General features: G+C 46.1%; 1 protein-coding gene across 3 annotated transcripts in view; it reads right to left on the bottom strand.

Annotated features, from left to right (window-relative positions):
- The window catches only part of UBE2K (ubiquitin conjugating enzyme E2 K), a 35,006-nt gene that overhangs the window by 16,876 nt on the left and 1,728 nt on the right, over window positions 1-16,402 (bottom strand). Inside the window, exon 2 of one of the 3 annotated variants that reach the window (XM_085864118.1) lies at window positions 12,961-13,054. In XM_085864118.1, the coding sequence (XP_085720244.1) occupies window positions 12,961-13,054 (94 nt within the window). Of the gene's footprint in view, window positions 1-12,960; window positions 13,057-16,402 lie in introns of those variants that run through there. The other 2 variants (XM_085864119.1, XM_085864120.1) reach the window with 2 other exon arrangements.

The raw sequence follows: 16,402 nt of genomic DNA, 5'->3' as shown, positions 1-16,402 counted from the left end.
GAGTGCCCCCGCACGCGTGAGTGAACGGCCGTATGCAAGGGAGACCGTGTGTGTGAGAGAGTGGTATGAGAGGGAGATGTCGGTTGGCATGCGGGAGCACGCAGCCGCGTCTCCCCGTGTGAGTTTAATGGTGTGGACTGTGTGCGTCGTAACACGCAGGTATGCGTGTGTGGAATGGAGACGACGACGGCGACAGAGGAGAGAAAGCCGAGTAGCGGCTGTAGCTATTTTGGGGACCGTGCCGGGTTCACCCAGCAGTGAGCACGCGGTTCGTGCTGTGCAACGCACGAGACCACCACGTGCTCGCTTGCGAGAGTGAAGTCCCGGTCCGGAAACGCACGCGGTGGATTTGCCGATCCCGCGGACGGACAAAGTTTAGGCAGGTAAACGGATTTGGACCGGACGGGTTCTCCACGTGATCGTGTGTGTTAAGCTCCAACGGGCAGAGCACATGTGTTCGCGTGGGGAACCCCTCGAGACGTGGGGCTTGTTTTTTTTCTGCGCACGGTGACGTCATGGCTGCACGTGGGGTTGGAATCCGGCAGGAGGGGTATCTCTGCCGGATGGCACCGTCCAAGGAGGGACGAGGAACACGTGCAGCTGCATGACGTCACGGGCAGGTGTAAAGTGCGCGAGCTCTGAGTTGCCGCGCAGGTGCTGCGCATGGAAAAAAAAAAAAAAAGGGCAAGCCTCACTTTCGGGTACACAGGATTCCTGGGCAAGGGGTGGAAGACCCCCTTGACCCGGGGCACAGGATGGAACCTAGTTAGGGGGAAGGGTTAGCTTAGCTAGACCGACTCCATGGGGCAGGGGTAAGTCCTCATGGAGTCCGTGGAATGGATGAGTTAGAGGGATTTAGATGAGCTTTAGGTGGGGAAATAAAAGTTAATTTTGAGTTAGGAGACAAGGACAGACTTGTGAGTGTGTAGAGGGGACGTAGTTTAGCTACGTAGTGTTAAAAGGAACGTGCTGTAGTTTAAGGGATGACGTGGGAGCACGAGTTAGTTAGGGGATGTAGTTAGGAGGATGGCAGAGTTCAGCGGTGTGTGTGTTGAAGAGTTGTGGGTTGTGAGGTGAGTACATGTGCTTGGTGAATGAGTGAGGCCAGCGGGTCTGTGTGAGTGGAGCGAATGGGGAATGCATGGTGCGATGAGTGATTGGGGGGAGGAGTGACTCCCGCCCAAGGGACCCCGGGGTCAGTGTAGAGTGAGTTAGGGGGTTAGTTAAATTGAAAAATGGAGGTCGTTTTGTTGTTGGTGGGTGTGTCGGCTCGAAACCCATTTGGAGGGGTGCAGGAGCCCTGTTGACGGGCTTGGGAGCGTGGCTGCGAAAGGTGAGTATCGCTGAGTGGGTACCCCGGGCACCAGGCTAGTCGGCCGCGGTAGGCCATGGGGGGCCGGGATAGAGTAGTGGGCACGGGTGCGCCTGCTTGGTGCGGGGGCCCGGGGCGCCATTAGCCGCGTGGGCAGTGTTGTGGGCACGGGTGACCCTCGGAAAGGGGCCCGGGAGGCCGGCCTGCCACGTGTGCGTTTCAGGGGAGGTGCCATGGGGGGCACTCCCCGGTGTTAGGGAGCTGGTAGGCTCGGAGGCAGTGTAGTGCCCGGGGGTGCCATAGCGGGAGATTCGGCAGAGGGTCGTGCCTGCCAAAAGGGAGCCACGTGTCCCAGCCATGAGACCGTGTGAGGGCACGGAGAGAAAACTGGGGGGGCAAGGCCCGAAATTGTGAGGACACCAACACAGGCGACGGGAATCTGGGTTGTTAGAACCAATAGTTTAAGCGAGAGGCGCTTGTTGAAAGCCCCGGGGTAGTTTAACTGTTAAATGGTTAGGGTAGATCAGGAGATGTACCCCTCCGCACCATCCATCCCCTCGCTCTCGTTGTGGGCCGCTGGACCCACTTTGGTTATAGATCGCCGAACTCTGGGGAGGCCATTCTGAGGCTTCGTTGGGCCTCGGCACAGGACGTTAGCTCTCCCTTGTTCCCCTCCGGGAAGGGAACGTAGGGGTTGGGAGTAGGCTAGGTGACAGGATAGGTTAGCCGAACAAGGACGATAAAGGGGGTTAGGGGACGATTTATAGTGGGGGAGTAAAAATAAAAACAACAGGAAAAAATTAAGTTGGGGCTAAATTGGGGTTTGACAAATTAAGGGAGTGGGTATGTACAGTGACAGGCAAAGGCGATAGGTTGGGAGGGAGACGGGTAGGTAGGTCCGAGCCTGCCTTCCAAGTGGCCAGCACCACCGCACTCCCTCCACCAACCTCCATTGAACGGCAAAGGCTGGCCAACTTCATCGGCTGGCCGTGTTTTGCTTCAAGGCGGAGGCCGGCCAACTTCATCGGCAGCTGTTGTTTTGCTGCAAGGCCTGTGCCATCGGCTGGCCGTGTTTTGCTTCAAGGCCTGTGCCGGCCAGTTCATCTGCCAGCTGTGTTTGCCTGCAGCGGCCTTATTCTGCGGGCTGAGTTTGCCTGCTCACCTTTGCCATGCCATGCCCACTGCCCATGTTCACCAGCCCCGTTCAATTTTGCTTTGCCCCCCCCTGTTCATTGCCATGTGCGCCAGGATCAGAAAGCAACAGTTTGCAAGCTGCGAGAACTGCCCTGTTGGCAGCGACAACACGGGCCTGCAGTGGCAGCCCGTGCACCGTGTTTTGCGTCCATCCATTCATCCATTCATTCGTTGTGCTCATTGCGTGTGCCACTTGAGCTGGCACGGAGACTACGTTTGTGCAGCCCATGCACCGTTGTGGTTCACTGCATTCAGTTCAAAAAGGGAAGGCCTTGGACTGCGTGTGAGCAGCCAGCCACGTTCCCTGTCACCTGCATTGTTTGAGTCAGAGACTGCATGCGAGCAGCCTGGCTCCCTGCTAACTGCTTTTCTTTTGCAGAGTTCAGTGATCCTGGGCCATGGTTTAGTGTAAAATTTGTAAGTTAAGGTTAAGATGTACTGTAAATATGAGTGCGCCCCCGGCATGTTTGTCTTAGCGCCGGCAATTTTATTTAAGTCGTCCGTGTGAGTGAGTTTGTTTAGATAGTTACGCAGCCCTCAGGTTATTTATTTTGGGGACACGAATACCATGAATGTCGCACTCAGGGATCCGTAGGTAAAATGTACTAGGGGAAAACTACACATGATGGCACACGAAAATTTGACGACTCGGGACGAGTCTGTAAAAAGGGAAGGGGGTAGTGTTGTGGTTACCAAATTCGCAAACCACCATTCAGGTCCCTTAGGTGAGGTATCTCGGTAAGTACATGTGTAGTTAGGTCCAAACCCGTTGTCTAGTGGGAATACATGTCATTTATGCGAGCTGCGACTCTTCAGGATAGCCGTTTTTCTTTTACTATCTTTATTTTGGACCAACCGCCATGATCACAACCACAACATCAACCACCAACCACAACACCGCTTCACCACAACCGCCACGACCTTCACGTCACACCTCGCAACCGTAGCATCGCCACCGTTCTTGCCCCGCTGTGGGTACCGGTGTTGGACTCGTGCAGGGCGCACGTTGAACAGCGTGTACAAAATCACGGATTTTGTGCTTCAAAAACGGATCAAAAACGACACACGCCCACTTTTTGCCGTCCAATCGGTGAGCGAGGGGCGATTTGGCGCCGCCTCCAGAACGATCGATATATGCAAATTTGTGGATCAAAAAGCCTTCACGCCCACTTTTTCTCGGGCCAATGGGGAGCGAGGTGAAAGGTCAAAGGGAGGGGGTCAAAGGCGAAGCTACGGGGGGATAAAAGGACGGTGTTCGTCAGTCAGAGAGTGTGGAAGTCTGGAGCCCGAAGCCTGCAGTAGCTGGAGAAGCTGAAGAGAGTCGAACGAGGAGAGCCCAAAGAAGAGTCCAGGGTGGAGAGTCCAGAGGCGGAGAGGCGGCAGCGGCGAAGGCAGACGAGGGGGTGCTCGCGACGGTGCCGGGAGCTGCACGCCCGAGGAAGGCCGGCAGCGCGACCTGGCCGAGGTGGAGACGCACACCAGGGATAATAAAGATCCTCTATACCCCGAGCATCAGAAACCCCCTCCTGTTTCCCCCCGCGCTGAGATAGTGCGACCAAGGGGGCCCCGTTCCCACCCCCTACCAGACACCGTCCACGAGGCCCGCGGGTTGCGGTGCCATCGCCGCTCCGCGTCTCATCACCAGACGGGTAGGCGCGACCCGGTCTCGGCCTCAGGCCCGCCTCATCCCTGAGGGTATTTCTTTTCCTTGGTTTTGGGTATGTGTTGTCGGCGCCGTCTGTGAAGTAGAATTGTATAAGTGTTGCCGTGTGCTCGGTAGTCGGTATTAGCTCTGCATTGTTTTCGCTTTTATATTTGCTTTTTGTGTAAATGGAATTGTGTTTTTTCTGTGTGCTTTTGGTGGAATTGAATATGTGTGCTTTCCGTTCGTCGCGAATAAATGTGCTTTATTGTTGAACTGTTTCCCGCTTCGCTTCGTCATTTCTCCCATTGAACCCTCATCTTGCTTCACGTAAAGGGTTGGTAGTGGGCTGAATACGCCCGATAATTAATTGAACCGTCGAGGTCGACGATAACACCGCTCGGTTATTCTGATAGTACGGAACGGGTCGCTTAAGTGGCCCGTGTCCGAAGTCGACCTGCGGCGAGGTGCGATCGCCCGGTCTACCCTCCGCGTGGGTACTTAGGTAGGTCGAATTTGGCGAGCAACCCTATCCCACGCGGGGGCTGATTGGCTCGATCGCGGTGAGACCGAAAGGTCCACCCGTGACTGGTTCCCGGCGTTAGTCCGAGAGGGTCACGACTGGATTGTCCGTCCGGTGGGCGACGTGCCGCGATTCGAGTTACGTGGCCGTCAGCACGCCGGCGGGCGCGAATACCGCAACAATATTATTCGCAGTTACGATTATTCGCAATTTAGTTTTAATACCCAATTATTCAATTAGCGCCAAAGTATTTTACCTTTTCGCAATGTCGTGGCAAGGAAAAACAAAAAGAGAAGAGAAGAGAGAGAAAAAAATTTACTTCCTGGTTCGGAGCATACCAGCACTCTGATGTTACCGAAATTTATGCACCGTCTAATATGAAAACGATCATAACTTGGGGCATTGTGTTTATCTATAAATGCGCATAAGAAATCGAGAAATTATTAGAATACACGGTCATCACTCTCCGGAAGTCACCCGTAATGGGGAACGTTGTAACCCGTAATGGGGAACGCGGCTGAGCTTCCCTTCCCCATCGGCCACGCCCACGCAACAACGTGTCTCGTCATTGGTTTGGAAAATAAATGGCCATAACTTGGGAAGCACTTGTCCGATTAATATCAAACCTTGAAAAGGCACATCCTCAGCTCCCCAGCAATATATCTGGCAAGTTTCAATTAGATTGGACCAGTGGTTGTCGAGAAACAGTGGTCTCTCACACACACACACACACACACACACACACACACACACACACACACACACACACACACACACACACACACACACACACACACACACACACACACACACACACACACACACACACACACACACACACACACACATACACTGCTGGAATTATAGATAGATTTCTGTTGATATGTTTGTCTGTCTGTCTATCTGTCCCTCTGTTCGGTCCAGTGCTTCGTTAATACAATGGCGATTTCGATGAAACTTGGTTGGTAGGTTCATACCATGACCTAGTTGTGCGCAAATGAGAACCGTTGCTATGGACACCACTGTTGCCTAGCAACGGGACTTTGAAATTTTTGAAAAATCATAAAGAATTTATTTTTTCCGAAAATCAAAAATCGGGCCACGAGCGACTGTGGGCAGTAGATTCAGCCATATTGTCAAAGATTTCCAGCCGGATCCTATGAAAACTGTCGGAGAAGATAGACTTTGAATGAACCCTGGTCGAAAACAATAAAAAAACGAAGTTCGTTATATCTCAGAGATTATGAGTCAGATATACATGAAACTAGTATGGTAGGTTCATGGTATGTCCTAGTTATGTGTGAGAAAGAACCATTGCCATGGACCCCTCCGTTGCCTAGCAACGGCCGAAAAACCTCTAAATGTGGGGGTATTTTAACGAAGAAACAATCTTTAGCATTAACCCTTGAAGCTGGAATCATGAATTTTCTTGTGCTTAATCCTCAGGTCATTCCCCATCGAACAGGCCCATCGCGTCAGGTTATATTGGGTAGTCGACTACCCATGTCCGCCTACCGGCTTGTTTACTGATATGTGTCGAGTTTCTCAAAATAATAACATCCACAATCAAAGACTTGCGTGTTCGGCAGAAATGTTTGGGGGAAATGGATGCCATGCTTTTGTGGACGATGAGAAACTGAACGAGGAAGCTGTGTGCCAACATAATCTTCAGTATTTGGATCAGGAATGCAGCACTTCTTTTTTAAACACATCATTGAGGTAGACAAACACACAAAAACACAGCCACTGTGGTTGCACAGTTTGTGCACTATCAGCGCCAGTCCCAAGCCCGGATAAATGGGGAGGGTTTCATCAGGAAGGGCATCCGGCGTAAAACCTGTGCCAAATCAATATGCGGATCATAAACCGGATTTTCATACCGGATCGGTCGAGGCCTGGGTTACCAACGACTGCCACCGATACTGTTGGCCAGCAGGGTACCGGTGGAAACTGTGTTACTGCTGGGCGAAGGAGGGAAGGAGAGGGGGAAGGCGTGTCCAGAGGCATTAGGAGAGGAGGAAGGGCAGAAGTGTGGAGGTGAGAGTTGGTACTTTGAATGTTGGTACAATGACTGGCAAAGGGCGAGAGTTGGCTGATATGGTGGAGAGGAGAAAGGTAGATATATACTGTGTGTACAAGAGACCAAGTGGATGGGGGTGTAAGGCCAGGAGCATCAGAGGTGGTTTCAAACTGTTCTACCATGGTGTGTATGGGAGGAGAAATGGCGGAGGTGTAATCCTGAAGGAGGATTATGTTAAGAGTGTATTGGAGATGAGGAGAGTGTCTGACTGAGTGATGAGTATGAAGTTGGAAATTGAAGGGGTGATGATGAATGTCATCAGTGCATATGCCCTGCAAGTGGGGTGTGAGATGGAGGAGAAAAGATTTCCGGAGTGAGCTCGATGAAGTGGTGGAGAGTGTATCCAAGAAAGAAAGTGGTGATTGGAGCGGATTTCAATGGACATGTTGGGGAAGGGAACAGAGATGATGAGTAGGTGATGGGTAGGTATGGTGTCAACGAGAGGAATGTGGAAGGGCAGATGGTGGTGGATTTTGCAAAAAGAATGGAAATGGTGGTGGTAAATACGTATTTTAAGTAGAAGGAGGAGCACAGGGTGATATACAAGAGTGGATGAAGGTGCACACAGGTAGACTACATCTTAAGCAGGAGATACAACCTGAAAGAGATTAGAGACTGTAAGGTGGTGGCAGGGGAGAGTGTAGCTGGACAGCATCTGATGGTGGTTTGGAGGATGATTTTGGTGGTGAGGTTATGGAAGAGAGTGAGGGCTGAACAAAGGACCAGATGGTGGAAGCTGAAGGAGGAAGACTGTTGCGTGAAATTCAGGGAGCAGGTGAGACAGGTGTTGGATGGTGGTAAAGAGGTGTGGGACGACTGGACAACTACTGCAGTGGTGAGGGAGACAGATAGGAAGGTACTTGGTGTGACATCTGGACAGAGGAAGGAAGACAAGGATACTTGGTGGTGGAACGAGAAAGTACAGGAAAGTATAAGGAGGAAGAGGTTGGTGAAAAAGAATTGGGATAGTCAGAGAGATGAAGAAAGTAGACAGGAGTACAAGGAGTGGCGGCGCAAGGCGAAGAGAGAGGTGGCGAAGGCCAAGGAAAAGGCATATGGCGAGCTGTATGAGAAGTTGGGTACAAAGGAAGGGGAAAATGATTTGTACCGATTGGCCAGACAGAGGGACCGAGCTGGGAAGGATTTGCTGCAGGTCAGGGTGATAAAGGATGCAGATGGAAATGTGCTGACAAGCAAGGAGAGTGTGTTCAAAACGTGGATGGAGTACTTTGAGGAGCTGATGAATGAAGGAAATGAGAGAGAGAGAAAGAGAGAAAGAGAGAAAGAGAGAAAGAGAGAAAGAGAGAAAGAGAGAAAGAGAGAAAGAGAGAAAGAGAGAAAGAGAGAAAGAGAGAAAGAGAGAAAGAGAGAAAGAGAGAAAGAGAGAAAGAGAAAGAGAAAGAGAGAGAAAAAGAGAGAGAGAGAAAGAGAGAGAGAAAGAGAGAGAGAGAGAAGGTTGGACAAAAAGACAGGAGGTGGTGCTGGAGGTGGCAGAGTTAAAAGATGCTGCGATTCTCGTTGGGAGTGGCGAGGATGGACAGGATTAGAAATGAGTATATTAGAGGGACAGCGCAGGTCAGACGTTTGAAGACAAAGTGAAAGAGGTGAGATTGAGATGGTTTGAACATGTGCACAGGAGGGATGCGGGGTATATCGGGAGAAGGATGCTGAGGATGGAGCCGCCAGGTAGGAGGAGAAGAGGAATGCCAAAGAGGAGGTTTATGGATGCGGTGAGGGCGGACATGTGGGCGGTTGGAGTGTCAATGGAAGATGTGGAGGATAGAGCGAAATGGAGACAGATGATCCGCTGTGGTGAGCCCAAACGGGAGCAGCCAAAATAATAATAATAATAATACGAAGAATTGAGGGAGACGAAAGTACGAGCCAGAGTGTTCAACAGAGTACAAAGAGCCGACTTCCTCCGTGCCAGAAACGGTCAGAGGCATCAACATGTTTCACTTGTTTGTTTGTTTTTACAACTAATTGAAATGTTGTTCAAGTGTGCTGCTCCAAAGGATGCAACAGCGAACGGAGACTACTACTATCTCGTTTTACCTGATTATCTGAGACAGCAGCGAGATTAAATGGGGGTGACTGCCGATTTGCCCGAAAACTTGGCAAAATCGTCACTGAAGAAACCCCCCCTCCACCAAAAAAAAAAACGAGGGTGGGGAAAAAATTAATAAAAAAGACAATCGCCAAACCTCAAACCATAGCTTGGAAAGATTACATTCTTGTCAGCAAAAGTTGTACAATTAAATGTCCCCCAATGTTGCAATCTTGCTAAATTCAGGTTACAAAATTAAAATTTGATTCTCAGCTTACGAACGGTCTGCTATAAGACTGCTACTGAGCACCGCCACCTGAAATAAAGGTAATCGTAAACATCACGCAATCGTATGATGCCAGAGTCCTCTCTGTGTGGCATGGCTTACTTCCTTTGGACCTATTTAAAAGTAAAGAGTCCTTAGGGACTGCACACCTAAAACCTGTGACCATGCCAGTCCGGGAGCGCCTTGGCATTGTGCGGTCCGATGCGTGATATAAATATTGTTTCGAAGTTCGCACGTGCATGCAATGCACACACACACATAGCGGACAAGAAGATATTGATTGGGCAAGTAGACCGTAAAAATGGATCTCTTTTTCACGCAAACAAGAAACAAGAACAAGAACAAGCCAATTCCATGCAAGGGACATTAACAATCGCTCACATCGAAACAAAGTCGGAAAAACAAAAGAAAAAGATTCTTTGAAAGCAAAATCCTGCAGTGGAATGGAAGAACTGGCTGGTCTGTGAGACAGGCACAATGGGAGCCTTCAAATCGACTGCCAAGCCTGTCATGAGTCATCCGCATGACGCGTAGACGAGGTGTTGTTGAGATAGACTGTTTTGTGATCAGCACGACGAATGGGAAGAGATTTGCCACCGATGGCCATGAAAAAGAAACGTGCATGATGAAGCTGCTCACGTTAACTAAGATTACAATATTTGTGCAGTCGTTTCGATTTTACATTTTCAAGATACAGTGATATAGATTTACCTGATAAAGTTTTTTTTTTTACGTATTCACGGGGGGGGGGGGGGGGGTTGTGTATTTACATTTTTTGTGTGTGTGTGTTTTTGTGTTTTGTTTTTTTTCTTGGGATTTTAAATTTTTCCCTCATGAATCAACGAATCACCAGGAACCTATCCCCACTTTTTTCATTGAAACAATGTCTTGATTTTCGTGGATTCGACATTCGCAGCATTTTCCAGGAACATATCCCCTGCGAATAGCAGGGTCTGACAGTATTGCGATAACATACGATGTTCAAGAGAGCTTGAATGCGACATTGGGGGCGAAGAAGAAAAAAGAAGAACCACTCCTTTCGCATCTTCAGATGCATATGGCGGCCAAAGCAGTTTTTCCTTCGCTGAGGACACAATCCTAGACGGGTCGCTACACAGACGCAGGATATTCAATTGGCTCATTCTTCCCATTAAGCTGGTATTCATTTTGCCAACCTCAGAAGGATGACAGACTGAGTCAACCCACCTGGTGTTATTTAACAGGATGACAAGAGCTCAAACTCAGGATCCTAAGATCCTAAGCTCGCCACCTTAACCGTTAAGGCAAAACCAGGCTTTGTGTACAAAATAAATATAAAAGTTAATAACAAACTAGAACGCCATCTTCGACGTCGCGACATCAACAGATATGCCTCCATCCACATTATTATTGAAGGCTTTTATGTAAAAAAAAAAATTAAAAAATGGCTGCTGAACCACGTGACTGATGACGTCATCAATGTTTCCTCCCCCATACAATATATTCGTGGATGACTACCAAAATTTTTCATTCTGATCGGATAAAGTGTTCGACGCGTGCAATTATGATGTCATAATGAAGCCACCTATGACATCATCATCATCATCAAAAAAAATCGTTTCCCATGGGGAGTACGTGCCATTTGCCAAGTTTCAATTTTTTCCATGGAACGGTTTTGGAGATAGAGGTCAAAAGCTTTTCCTTTTTCCCAACACGGCTGTCACACCACATGACGTATGACATCATTATTAAAACATTCTACATTAGGAGTCACACATATGAAAATTTTTTGTCAATCGGAAAAGCAGTTGCAGAGAAAAACAGAGAAAACTAGAGGGGGAGCACTCGGTAGAGTGCAAAACCTCTGCCGCCAATACTGCTGTGTCACTTAAGTGAACCTGATATCCTATTCATTGAAGGTCAAAACGGATCAGACTCTACTGAACCACGATTGAATAAACTAAACTAGATCGACGAGCATGTAGAAATGCCAAAAAAAAATAAAAAAAATCGAATTTAAAAAAAAAAGAAGTTGCAAAATTTGTTTTTTTCTCTAACAATTTTTTTTTGGTGGGGGGGGGGAGGTTGGAAATCACTTAAAACATGTAGAAATGCAAAAAATATTCAAATATAATCAAAATTTTTTTGAAAAAAAGTTGCAAAATTGTTTTTTTTTCTCTAACAAATTTTTTTTGGGGGGTTGGAAATCACTTAAAACATGTAGAAATGCAAAAACAAAAATTCAAATATTTTTGGCAGCGTCTCGCGTAGCGAACGCTGCTCATAGAGAGCTCGGCCTTCTTCTTCTTCTTCTTCTTCTTCTTCTTCTTCTTCTTGTGAAGACAAAACCTTAATCTCTTGGACTCGGCTCTTGTATATACAACATCCGGATCTCCTTAAATACTGAGCACATGTACACATCCTCACATAGACGGTGCCTTTTGAGAGCGTCTATCATGAACCTTTAAATATATTTGGACATTTGCTTTAAAGTTTCGAAAAGTTCACGTTACTATTTAAAAATTATTCCATTTATCGTATTGTAATTTCGTAAATACATTATTTATTTCGTAAATACACGATATATCGTAAATACATTATGACGGGTTTCGCTATTGGCTTAAATCAAGGCACGTGACAAAATATCGGAAGTTGTTGTTGTTTTTTTTTTTAGCCGATAAAACCTTTAGCACGCTGCTCTTGGACACATTTGTCCTTGTTTCAAAATGGCCACCACAGCGGCCATATTGGACTTTGGACCAAGTCCAAAATCTAATGGCATGATCCTTGGACCATACCTAATCCCCCCACCAAGTTTCGTCGAAATCCGTCCAGGAGTTTTTTTCGTAATACTGTTCACAAACAAACAGACAAACAAACAGACAGGGGTGAAAACAGTAACCTCCGTCCATCTTCGATGGCGGAGGTTAATTAGCACGGACAGACGCATGTATGTACGTACAACCTGAAAACATAATGCCTCCAGCAACTTCATCGGCGGAGGCATAAATTATTTGAGAGAAAAAAAAATTTGAGGTGGGGGGGAGTGGGTGGGGGCATTTAAAGAGAGTTGTAATATTTTTGAATGCTCATCTGAGACCTGCAATGTGCACAAAGTATCTACTTTTTTCGGATGACCCCATCCCTCCGTTGGAATGATGCATGCTGTTGGAAATGGAAATGTTAAATGGAAATGCTAAAGTAAAGTCATGGAAATGCTTAGTTTTGTTTCAGCAACCATATTCACCGGACTTAATCCCAAGAGACGTCCAGTTATTCCCCAAAATAAAAAAATGAACTTAGGGGAAGATAATGTGCATCCAGTAAAGGGGTTTAACCACAGTCACAGCTACTGAATATAGGACCGTTCAAAAGGAAGGCCTATGTGCCGAGATCAAGAGATCAAAAGATCAAAACCCAAAGACTATTTTTTTTTCTTCCACACTTGAATCTGTTTAGATAGATGAGAGCTAGTCACACACTGTGACGTTGTGAACCACGGTCTGTTGGCAACAGTCAAGACATTAGATTATCGTCCATTATCTAGAACTCCACCAGAACTTTGAATGGGCTTGTATCCTGCCCTCCTCCCACTCCCCCCACCCAACATTTTACGACTTGAACCAAAAAAAGTTTTAAGACGACGTTGTAATTTAACTTTAAATTAAGTGAACAAAATCATTTGAAAGATTATTTTCACAGGACAACATTACTTAAAGAATCAGGAGTATTACAAAAATAATGAGAGAAAGCTCTGGTTTTGGTCACTCATCAGAAGTCAAGCTCAATGAAAGGAATGAGAGCTTCTCTGGAAAGAGGAAAGGAACAGAGATAAACATTGCAAAAGGCACATCAACATGAGCCATGGAACAGGAGATTGTATAGTCATGGATGTACCTTCATATGGCGTATCTGGCGGCCCGGCGATCTCCCCTCGTAGTTCAGTGAAATTTTCATCCACCAACTCCACCTTAATCTGGCTCTTGTTCGTCTGCCAAAGTTGGAAGTTAAACTGAAATGTAAACTAGAAGGGCACTCGGAAGAGCACACACCTCCGCCACGCAATGCCTGATCTATGGTCAGGCCACTTACATTTTTGAAATATCATGCTATACAGTACTATATCATGTTTGGCCCGATCTCTCAATGGTGAAGAATCACTTCAAAAATTAAATAATTATCGTATCCAGATCCGGATTCAGATCTCCACCAAAATCGGAACAATTTGTCCGTGCGACACACCCAACCTGTCCACCAAGTTTCATCCGAATCCGTCCACAACCTTTTTGAGATATCGTGCCATATATTAGTTTAGCCCTATCTCTCAATGGTGAAGAATCACTTTAAAATTATCAGATCCGGATCTGGATTAGGATCTTCACCAAAATCTAATCAGTTCGTCCTTGTCACTGTCCATAAAATTTCATCCGGATCCGTCCGTCCACAACTCTGTGAGATATATCCTGTACACAGACAGACAAAAAGACAGAAAGGGTTGAAAACATAATCTCCTTCACCTTCGGTGGCAGAGAACAGAATAACCGTTGCCAAGTCACAATGCTCATCAGTAATGTACGTGTGTGTTTGTGTGTGTACGTACACACACAAACAGGAACATAATACACACGTATTATACACACACACACACAAATATATTACATACACACACATATACATATAAAGACCACAAGGGGAAAATCAGAGATGTCAGGATAAGTCAATTTTGAAGAAACTGAAAAACAAAGTTTCAAGACTTTGGTGGACTGTTTAATAACTGTCATATAGATTTCTTTTCCAGTAAAAGGAAGAGTGATCATTGGCCGATCAAATTAAGCATGTAGCATTTGACAAGCTTCTGTGTTATTTAATTTAAGAGCAAAGAACGAATTGATGTTGCAAACTGACATCACTGGTTATTCCCTTGTTTAATAATTGCCATGCAATATTAACCCAGGATGTGCAGCAAATTCATGCTTGTTGGTTATTAGCATACATTACATGACTTTGGTGATCACAGATTATTTTTTTCAACGTTAAACGGTCATTGTTTTTTTTGTTTGATTGGTGTTCAATGCCATACTCAAGGGTATTTCGCTTATATGACGACGGATTCTCCATTTCTTACTCCGTACTACTTAATATGATGGAAAACCGAGAGGAAACCAAGGATAAACCACCCCCGCGATAGCCGAAGTCACCTCATGTGACTCCCTCATATACCGAAGCAGGTGGATTGGGAAGTGGGTACATCGAATGAGGATGGGTACTCAGACGCGCTAACCGTTAAGCCACGGCGTGGGTCCCATAAAAGTCACAATAAAGGTTTGACCAGGCTTGAACCACGATATGCACCAACTATGGAGCCCATTATATAACCAAATAGGCCATTGTAGTGCTCAGAGTTTATGCTGTGAAGTTTTACAACCTTTTATTTTTTAGTTTCTCAACTCTGAATATGATGGTGGAACAGTTAACATGAATGAAAGGGAGATAACCAGGAGTAAAGTACTGACAACTCTGGGTTTCTACTTGTTCAGCTTTGACAACACTTGTTTTTTCATTGCACGGCTAAATTTATACCATATAAATTATGTGACACCCCTGGTTATTTGTTAAAGTAATATTGTGAGAGGAAACCTTATGTTGCCAACTATTGGCAGGTGCAATAACCCTGAAATTTATAAAAAGTGACATCTCTCGTTTTCCCCTTGTGGTCTTCATATTATATACACACACACACATATTATACACACAAATAAATATATTAAACACACAAATATATTATATACACACACACACATTATACACACAAATACATTATATACACACAACTTGAGGGGGAGCACTCGGTAGAGTGCAAAACCTCCACCGCCAATACTGCTGGGTCACTTAAGTGAACCTGATATCCGATTCATTGTAGGTCAAAACAACTAAACTAGATCGACGCGCATGTAGAAATGCCAAAAAAAAACAAAACAAAAAAAAAAATCGAAATTTTTTTGAAAAAAAAGGCGCAATTTTTTTTTTCTCTAACAATTTTTTTTGGGGGTTGGAAATCACTTAAAACATGTAGAAATGCAAAAACAAAAATTCAAATATTTTTTAAATGGCCGCCATGGCAGCCATATTGGACTTTGCACCAAGTCCAAAATCTAATGGCATGATCCTTGGACCATACCTAATCCCCCCACCAAGTTTCGTCGAAATCCGTTGAGGGGTTTTTCCGTAATACTGTTCACAAACAAACAAACAAACAAACAGACAGGGGTGAAAACAGTAACCTCCGTCCATCTGGCGGAGGTTAAATATTTTTTTATACACACACACACACACACACACACACACACACACACACACACACACACACACACACACACACACACACACACACACACACACACATTATATATACAAATAAATATATTAAAGACACACAAATATATTATATACACACACACATTATACACACAAATATATTATATACACACATATTATACACACACACAAATATATTATATACACACATATTATACACACACACAAATATATTATATACACACATATTATACACACACACAAATATATTATATACACACATATTATACACACACACAAATATATTATATACACACATATTATACACACACACAAATATATTGTTGCGGGCCAGAGGTCTGGTGGTGAGAACAACCACTAAGTAGGGGAGGTTACGTCGTCTCCCACCAGACTCTCCGGAATTGTAGGCCGTCGCTCCGGTTAATTCCGCGGGGCGGCGGCGTCGCTTAACCGACCGTGGACGTCAATATCTCAACCGCGTAGCATAGGATCTTTTGTCTCGAACCAATTTACCTAATTAACGACGCGATTTCGACTACCGGGGAACCATGCCCTCGGCACGTCTTGCTCGAACCGGGTCACTCTACCGACTGCGGTAGGGTTCCAACTACCGACTACAAACTCCGATTCGGGTGCAGTCGAGCGGAACTGCCAAAGCCGTGCAGGCTAGGATGAGCAGATTATCGGGTATAAAAACGCGGCTAAAACTCAGATCCGAACCATGCTGGACCAATGAAAGAAAGGACGGAAACGAACTGGGAACATTTCTCCAGTAATTTATTTTTAATAAAGAAGGCACAGAGCAAGACTTATCGCAGAATATACAAGCAAAATTTACAATGTTCAAAAACACTTACACCGTATCTACTTACAAGACGGGCCCACACACTCAGACGATTTATTAAAAGACCCCCGCAGCCAGAGAGGGAGAGACGAGCTGGGGGTCGCAGTTCGCTTGGGTACCTGCACGTTGAAGGGAGGGGTGCTCCGTGGTGCGGCACCT

The sequence above is a fragment of the Eptatretus burgeri genome, chromosome 18 (assembly GCF_056783735.1).
Source record: "Eptatretus burgeri isolate ZD-2024b chromosome 18, Ebu_testis_v1, whole genome shotgun sequence".
Lineage (NCBI taxonomy): Eukaryota > Metazoa > Chordata > Myxini > Myxiniformes > Myxinidae > Eptatretus > Eptatretus burgeri.
The sequence above is the reverse complement of the archived record's forward strand: the minus strand, read 5'-3'. Positions and strand labels throughout refer to the sequence as shown.